Consider the following 9,330-nt stretch of genomic DNA (forward strand, 5'->3'; position numbering starts at 1 on the left):
AAACATGGTTAAGAACATCAACATATCACACAAACTACCGCATCCAAGCGTCATGCAACCATGCACAAGAACAAAACCATTTCAAGCAACAACAACTTCCCAAGCTGTGTTCCAACCACGAAACAAATCGCCCTATCTAAGTGCTAGGGAATTCACTCACATGCCGCGTTCCAACCACGTAACATGCCGCTCTATTCAAGTATTAGGAAATCCACTCACCTATAAGCACAAGAAAACGTCTACGGGGGTCGAACGGGAAAACGGCGGTCGGCTGCTGCGAACGGGCGAGAGAGAGAGAGAGAGAGGTGATTGGCGTGAGGGTGAGGGAGAGAGAGGGAGGCGTGAGAATGAGAGATGAGAGAGGAAGAGGAGGTGGTGTGTGGAAACTAAGGGGGATCAAGCCTATTTATAGACAAAGCACTAACTTGTTCACCAAGTTTAAGAGTCAAAACTTGCTCCCCAAGTTCTTGACTCTCTAGAATCCTGCAAGATCACTCAATTAATGAAGATCTTATAAGACAAGATTCTCATAATGATTAGCCGTCAATTAATGGTTCAATGTTGTCTTGGTCAATTCGGCTTCTTGCTCCCCAAGCTTGGTCGAGTAGGGCTTGTTCTTGTCCATCAATGGCACTTAAGGACAACCAGTTCATGGCATTTAAGCATAACCTCCGAAATTCCAACGTTCTCATATGAAAAATGATGAATCTTTGAAATCTAGCAAAACCGGCAATTTTTGCACTGTTCTAGAATTCGGACTCGAAAACATAGTAAATAGACTCCGGAAATTCTTAAATTTGAATATGTCATAAAAAAGACCTTAAAAAATATTTCCCATGAGAACACGAAAGTTCTCAACAACTTTTGTGAAGGAAGTTTGTTCAAATTCGGCCCAGAAAATTTTGTAGAAAATTGAGAAAGTGTGAACATTACAGAAATACCCATTTTGGGTAGTTTTACAAGGTCCGAAAATTAGGCAATCGTACTACTCATATCAAGTTCAAAAATTCTGAAATTAAAGTATGTAAAACTTCAAGATGTTTGGAGAAACTTTTAAGAAGGAAGTGTTTGGGAATTCGGATCACAAAAGTTTCCACAAAAATAACAAAACGAAGGGGTAGAGAGGATCCGAATATGGGTTTTCCAGAACAAGAGTAAAATTGACTTCGATTGGGAAAACCACCAAACTTAAACCATAGCCATTTCCCAGATATTGAAATTGAGGATGTTACAGCAATGATTCCCCAAGTTTAATGCAGAAACCAGTGACAGACCTTCGGCTCATAGGGCAAGATGCATAATCCATGTCACAGTAGGCTATCATCTCCATGTTACATCTTCGAGAAAGAAGTATCCCAAGTCTTGGGCATTTCTTCAAATATTTCACAACTTTGAAAGCAGCATTCATATGAGACTGTTTCGGACTATGCATGAATTAACTAAGTGTCTGTACTGCATAACATTTATCAGGTCTAGTCATGGTGAGGTAAATAAGCTTTCGAACATGTCTTTGATAGCTTGATGGGTCCTTGAGTAATTGATCATCTTCTGGAGATAATAAACCCGCATCATAATCAACTGTGGTTAATTTGGCATTTTGCTCAATGGGAATAATAGCTCGTTTGCATCCTGATAAACCTGCTTTTGATATAATTTCCAGGACGAATTTTCGTTGGCTAAGAGAAATGCCTTGGTCTGAACGGGCAATCTCAATTCCAAGGAAATATTTAGGTGATCCCAAATCCTTAATGTGAAAAGTGGAATGCAGGTATTCTTTAAGACTCTTGATAGTAGATTCATCACTTCCCATAATAAGCATGTCATTAACATATATCATTAAATAAATATATGACATACCTTTCGCCAATGTGAACAAAGCATAATAATGTCTGGATTGTTTGAATGCTGCAGCTGTAAGTGCGCTGGTAAATTTGGCGTATCATTGTCGGGAAACCTGTTTGAGACCATAAAGGGATTTGTGGAAATGACATACCCTAGACTCCCCCTGTCTCCGTAAACCCTATGGAAGCTCCATATAAATTTCTTCATCCAAATCACCATGGAGGAAGGTATTGTGAACATCCATTTGATGTAGCGGCCAGTCATGAAAAGCGGCAATCGATAAGAAGGAGCAAATTGCGACGTCCTTTGCTACTGGGGAGAAGGTCTCATGGTAATCAAAACCTTCTCGTTATGTGAAACCCTTAGCCACTAACCTAGCCTTATAGTGTTCCACAGAGCCATCATTTTTATATTTAATCTTGTATACCCACTTGCAACCAATCGGTTTGCGATGAGAGGGTAATGGTACAATGTCCCATGTCTGATTTTCCATCAAGGCTTTTAATTCTGTTTCCATAGCCTTTTGCCAACGTGGGTCGGTAAATGCCTTTTCACATCAGGAAGGTTCTCCTTCCTCGGATATTCGACTAATACAACACATATGTTCTGACGATAGCCGATGAAAGGAAACATAGGAGGAAACAGGATAATGAGTACTTAGTGAGTTGAAGGCAGCACAAACATAATCTTTAGTCCATGTGGGCGGACGAGAAACACGACCGGAGTGTTGTGGTGGGTGATGTTGAGGTACAGAAGGTGACTCATCAGTAATATTAGTTGCTGAAAGAAGCATCATTGAAGAATCAAAAGTCTTTTCAGTTGGCATGATAGGGTCCTTAATTGAATTATTCACGCCTGTTGTGTGACTAAAAATCTCATCATGTGTTGAAGGCGACGCTGGAGATGATGCTTGATATTCTGGAGGTGCATGTAGAATATAATGTTGACCACCAAATAAATCCTCTTCAGATAGAAATCTATGAGGCTGTTGTCGTGCCAGAATTTTCAGCTGAAGATATTTCAACATGAAAAGGAAACACATTCTCATGGAAAACAACATCTCTACTTACGAAGAAATCGACGGTGGATATCTCAAGGACACGATACCCCTTTTGGAGACTCGGATATCCCATGAATATGCATTGACAAGCACGGGACCCATTTTGTCCCGAGGACCCACAGTGGTGACGTAACATAAGCAACCAAAAACTCTTAGGTGATGAAGTTCTGGTTTCTTCTCATAAAGTAACTCAAACGGAGTTCGTCCGTCAAGAACAAGAGTTGGCATACGATTGATTAGGTAAGCTGTTGTGACCACACAATCTCCCCAAAAAGTTTCAGGTATAGAAGTTTGGAATTTAAGAGCACATGTAACTTCTAAGAGATGATGATGTTTATGCTCAACAACCCCATTTTGCTATGGGGTGTAGGTTCATGAACTTTCATGGAGGATTCCATGGGAAGAGAAAAGAGATGTGCATTCATTATTGAAGAATTCCCTTCCATTATCTGTTCGAATGCGTTGAATAGATTTCCCAAATTGATTTTTTGATAGAGAAAGAATATTTTTAGGTAAAATATAACTTGACTCTTTGATTGCATGAAAAAGACCCATGTCGCACGGGAGTAATCGTCTACAATCGTAAGGAAAAATCGAGAGCCATCATGATGTGGGGTATGATATGGTCCCCTAACATCAGCATGAATCAGTGAAAAAGCACTGCTAGCATGAGTTTTGCTTGTTGGAAATGGAGCACGTGATTGTTTGGTTAGAGGACAAATATGGTGTTAAGGATAAGGAAAGGAAGCACTGTGACCCAATCTTTGATGAGAAATGGAAATTTTATCATTGGTAGTAGTGTTGCATAATGATCGATTATTCAATGGAATACAAGATAAATCGAATTTTTTTGGGAAACTAGTCCAAAAATATAGCCCTTGTGAGATACTACCCAAGCTCATCAGTTTGCGAGTCGAAAGGGCCTGAAAGAAACAATTATCAGAGTTGAACATGACACGGCAAGAATTTTTCTCACAAACTCTTGAAACAGAAATAAGATTGAAGTGGAATTCTAGAACACAAAGGACATTCCGAAGTGTAATGAGGGGGCTAAGATTTACTGTGCCAGTCATGATGACGTACGTGACATTTCCATTTGGGAGTCATATGGATATGGGAGAAGATAATTGTTCATGGATATCAAAAAAACTTTTATTGCAGATAATGTGGTCACTAGCACCTGAATCAATTATCCATGCATCATTTGATATGAAGTTCATTAAGCAATAAGAAATACCTGAAAAACTTCCAGTTTTGCCAGAAGCATCCAATTTCCTCAAAGCCTTCATAAGTTGCTGATATTGGTCATGAGTAAATTCCTTTTCCTTTTTTCCTTTGTCCTCGGGCGTTCCATGCAACTTCCAACAATTATCAATTGTATGATGCGGACGTTTGCAATATTTGCAAAATAATTTACCCTTCCCTTTAGAACTTTGCCCATTATTCTTTGATGACGTGGCAAAAGGTGTACCATTGGATGATTTGTAGGTCGGCGCTGACGTGGCTTCATATTGTCCGTCCGATCCAGCAGCTGAAGAGAAATAATAGGAGCTGTATGATCGCGAGGTGAGATATGGGCCATCCATCCCGGGTCTTTTGAAGCTTCTTTCTTCTTCCTTGATGAACCCTAGATCAGCTCACCTCCTTCCTTCGCTCTTGATCCTATTCGTCGGTCCTCTATGTTGAGGATTGGCTTGAGCCGCGAGCAAAATGCTCTCCCTCGCCTTGACATGCTACGGCGAGGTAAGTCGTTGGCTTTCCTCCTATATGGCAAGCTGATGAATCCGACTGAGTGACGGCACGGGGTCCATCGCCAAGATTTGAGACCGAAATGAAAGGTAAGTGTCATTCAGGATTAAAAGGAAACGAGTAACCTTTTCTCTTTCCTTTATCGCTTTGTACTGTTGCAAGGTTGAATCCAGCCCTTCAAGCTTTTCTTCGGCCGCTTCTAGCTCATTCCAGAGCGCCGAGAGCTTGTTGAAGCATGCCGTGATAGACATGTTTCCTTGCTTCAGTTCGGATATTGCTTGAGTAATTGAAAATAGCTTCGCCCGATCCAATTTTCTGTACATTTCTTTTATGTTTTCCCACATAATATTTGAGTCCTCTGTTGGAGGAAGGCCGGCCGCGACATCTGGGGATATGCAATTTCCGATCCACGTTCAGACAAGCTGATTGGATTTTTTCCAATGTCGGGCCAGTCATTCATCGGTCGGAACAGGGACGGTTTTGTCAAGAAAACAGTCTTTGTCCTTTGTGATAAGGGCTCGCTGGAATTCCTGTGACCACGTCGAATAATTTTCTAAGCCGGAAAGTTGATGGGTAATGAGTTGTATTTCTGGTCCGTCGACGGTGGAAGTGTACAGTGGGTTGCCGATGGCGGCTTGGAATGGAAACAGCATGAAACCGGGTGGAGGAATTGGGTAGGGATTCATACCCATACCCGAGATCCCTGGTTCTAATGCTTGACCCGCATGTTGTATTTCGGGCTAGGTGTTGGATTTGCTCCAACGTCGACTGGTGGGCTTCCTTGGTTATGTTCTCCTTGGCCTTGAATGACTGGACTTTGGAAATTGAACCATGGATTTGGCCCATACCAGAATGGATGGAATGAACCCTGCATAGGTAGCCACTGGGTGGGCTAGCGCGAAATGGGCTGACCTTGGTTGGGTTGGGCCTGGACAGGTTGCCCTTGAGTGGGTTGAATAGGTTCTTGACTCGGAATCACTTCAAGAACATTCTCCATGTTGTCCTGATTGTCTTCTGGAGTTCGATTTTCCTCAGATCTTGAGGAGTTGTTCATGGTATCGGTAAGAAAATGTTGTTTTTCTTCTTTGAATTTTGCTCAAAAACTGATTCCTACACCGGAGTGCTAACCTTGTTTTGCATATTAGTGTTTTTCTGCAACGAGGATAGGAAGGAACGGGAGGCAATCAAAAGAAGGGTTTGCGGAAGCTATACTAGAATCAAGAAGCTACACTGGAAGCTCTGATACCATGATACAAATCGAAGAATTGAAGAAGAAAATTTGTATTCTATGTATTTCAACTTATCTATTCTTCAATATATAGTACAAAATATGAATAATAAAAGGAAAATCTCTCCTAGGCATATCAAATGAAATCAAGTCTAATCCTAGATTGATTCATCAATCAATTACAATTTCGGATTGATTTATCGTATCGATTACAATCCGGACATATTTGCCATATCTTCAGGCATATTTTCCAACAGAACAGAACGCAACATGATGCTCCTGGGGAACCAGAGATTGTCATTCTTCATTGTAGAGGCATTGTTTGAGCTCATATTCATATCGCACTAAAATTACAAACCAAGGTTGCTTGAGTGCCGTCGTGTTGTCATCACCACTTCAAGGTGAGGGTTGCAGCCCCGCCATAAATCTAGGCGAGGGCGGTCGTGGCCAAAAGGGGCTAGGGCCACGATTGACCTCGCCTCTCCTAGCGAGGATCGCTGGACTCTCATTGGTGGGTAGGTGGCTTCGCCATTGCCGCTCAGGCTTCGTCCCTTTCCCGTGGTGTCCCCGATCATCAGCCCTCCACCACTTAGCTGTATCAATATCTTTTCTTATTCAATATCGGTGTGGTGTTAACATAGATGTCCATGCACGATGTGGTCCATGGGGAATATTTGTCCGGAGCTAGGGCCACTGGATCTGGTGCATAAGAATCACAGATCTTGTGAACCCGCATGAAACCCACAAAATCAACAGTTGCGAGCTACCTAATCCAATGACCGGTGTAGGAAAGAAATTCCCTTGGTTTAGACGCTAATTTATCGGTCAAAGTACACTTTGCAATAATCTTAATTATCTGCCTCATGGAGCATCATATTATAGAAATGGGTACGGACAATCCGATCACATTTGTTTCTCTTTCCGGTTAAAACAACTCAAGATATATTTTTGAAACACAAGGACAAGAGTGTGGGTGTATCGATGTTGTGTACTTGTGTCTATATATATTAATATATATAGGTCACTGCTGGTACCTGTAGCATGCCAGCTAAGTTTAGTTTTGTAATGACAGCTTTTGGATAATAAAGATAAATAAAAAGATCCAGTAACACTTGCAATTTCTATGCACCAACAACCCACAAAGATTCAGACTTTGCCATTAAGACTTTGACTACGGTTCATACATAGTTCCTCAATTCCATGGACATTGTTTGTTCTCTCTCTCTCACAGACACACACATATATACGAATATGAAGGAAAACTATGAAATAATTTCGAAGTTTCAAACCATGTTCAAACTGACAAGTCAATCGCAAGTATTAATCCTTAGATGATGATCTGATCATCAGTGCGTTCCGTTCATCCGAGACGGGCTCATTCGACAGTCAGTCAAAAAATGGACAGTCACGCTCCAATAATCCATTGGATTTATGAGGTTCGAGTAAGAAGGCAGATCTATATACAATCAAAACTGGTTTATGTGCTCAAATGGGATTTTAGATGATGCGTTTGGCAGACGCGTGTCATGTGAAAGAACAGTTCTTTCAGATGGTCCCCTTTTCAATCTTCAAAAATGGTGCTTGACGTGCAAGCAGAGGCTAAAAAGTCAAGGTCAGATTCGTGGAAGACGCCGCGAAAAGAGAGAAGAAGCACAGTCAGCTCACGCCTCCACCTCCTATAAAATCCTTCCGTTTCTCCCATCAAACATTGCAATATCTTCATTGGAGCTCTCTCTCTCTCTCTCTCTCTCTCTCTCTCCACCATGACTGCTCAAGTTTTGCCCGAAAAGGTTGTCCAGGATATCAGTCTGAAGCTGGGAAATGAAAATACTACTCCTTGCCCTAGAAGGTAAGAAAGAGGTCATCAATGCATCATTTCATACAATATTCTGGCAAGAATGCACTAGCTCGGATTGATTTTCACAAGCTATGTGCTTACCGTGCATAGTAATATACTGCACATATCATCTTTTGAATGCAGAGTGCATAAGAGCAACCTTCCATTGCAATAGTCCCAACCGGTTGTATTGAATGCAGTACTTTTTTCATGTAGGTTGGAAGGGAAAATAGCAATTGTAACCGGCGGAGCAAAAGGAATTGGAGAGGCCACGGTTCGACTCTTTGCAAGGCACGGGGCGAAGGTCGTCATTGCCGATATCGAGGATCTTCTCGGGACCGCACTTGCCAACTCGCTGTCTCCTTCTGTTACCTACGTCCACTGCAATGTTAGCTCGGAAGAGGACGTCGAGAACTTGGTGAGCTCCATGGTCTCCCGCTATGGACGCCTCGACGTCATGTTCAACAATGCCGGGTTGCTTGGGAACCAATCGAAGCACAAGAGCATCATGGATTTCGACGTGGGGGAGTTTGAACGCATGATGAGCGTTAACGTGAAAGGCTTGGCACTCGGGATAAAGCACGCAGCCCGTGTCATGGTGCCAAGGAGGAGCGGGTGCATAATCTCCACGGCGAGTGTGGCCGGGGTCATGGGAGGGCTCGGCTCTCATGCTTACACGGCTTCAAAGCATGCCATTGTGGGGCTCACCAAGAACGCGGCATGCGTGCTCGGCAGGTATGGCATCAGGGTCAACTGCATATCGCCGTTCGGCGTGGCAACGTTGATGCTCGTTGACTCGTGGAGGAGCGGTGATGAGGAGGAAGATGAGGGCATGAGTTTTGGGGTGCCTAGTGAGAGAGAGGTGGAGAAGATGGAGGAGTTTGTGAGAGGACTGGCCAACTTGAAAGGCGGAACACTGAGGGCTAAGGACATTGCTGAGGCTGCTCTGTATCTTGCAAGTGATGAGTCCAAGTATGTTAGTGGGCACAACCTTGTTGTGGATGGTGGGATAACAACCTCAAGAAATTGTGTTGGCCTGTAGAAAAAATCTCTTCCTCTTCAGGGTTCTCTGCTTGCTAGTGAGCTTTCTCAGTGTTCATTTGTTTTTTTTTATAAATAGCTAGTAGCATTCTTTTAATTGGCTCACAAAGGGAGATCTATTTACAATTATATCTCTTGTATGTCTTTCTTAAATGTATATTAATGAATTATGATTTGCGAAATCAACATCATTTGGATTGAACATTTTATTCTGCAATATCGTAGCAGGTCGTTTTACCAGCAGACGTAACGTGTAACGACTACTGTCATATATGATATGAAAAGAATTACCGCTCCCCCAATTCATAATTCCATGATTTTAGCAAAATTAAAAAGGCACCAATTATTGACTTTCCAATTTTGCCATATCAAAAAATGGAGGTTGTGGAAAGAAGATATTGGTATGACTTCCTTTTATATTCTATTATACACTAATAGGGGAACAATCTACTCAATTAAACCAGGGCATTCAGATATACTTCCATTTAGAGTCAGTCCATAACAATCTAAACTTGGTAAAACCCATGATAAGTTCAAGCTATATTACCATAATTAGAAACTGGAAAGTCAATA

The 9,330-nt window shown here is 42.0% G+C and overlaps 1 protein-coding gene and 1 long non-coding RNA gene across 2 annotated transcripts; both read left to right on the forward strand.

The window, feature by feature from the left end:
• Positions 1 to 4,328: 4,328 nt before the first annotated feature.
• On the forward strand, positions 4,329 to 6,084 carry LOC130139493 (uncharacterized). The gene is made up of 2 exons (XR_008817657.1): positions 4,329 to 4,740; positions 4,814 to 6,084. It is a non-coding gene; the product is annotated as an uncharacterized LOC130139493 (long non-coding RNA).
• A 1,517-nt stretch (positions 6,085 to 7,601) lies between these two features.
• Positions 7,602 to 8,853, forward strand: LOC115664062 (short-chain dehydrogenase reductase 2a-like). The gene is made up of 2 exons (XM_030586006.2): positions 7,602 to 7,728; positions 7,933 to 8,853. The coding sequence occupies exons 1-2, from the start codon at positions 7,643 to 7,645 to the stop codon at positions 8,756 to 8,758; spliced, it is 912 nt and encodes a 303-aa protein (XP_030441866.1). The 5' UTR covers positions 7,602 to 7,642; the 3' UTR covers positions 8,759 to 8,853.
• The last annotated feature ends 477 nt before the right edge of the window (positions 8,854 to 9,330 follow it).

This window comes from Syzygium oleosum, unplaced genomic scaffold, assembly GCF_021117445.2.
Source record: "Syzygium oleosum isolate NSW1041296 unplaced genomic scaffold, Sole_v2.1 Sole_v2.12, whole genome shotgun sequence".
NCBI lineage: Eukaryota > Viridiplantae > Streptophyta > Magnoliopsida > Myrtales > Myrtaceae > Syzygium > Syzygium oleosum.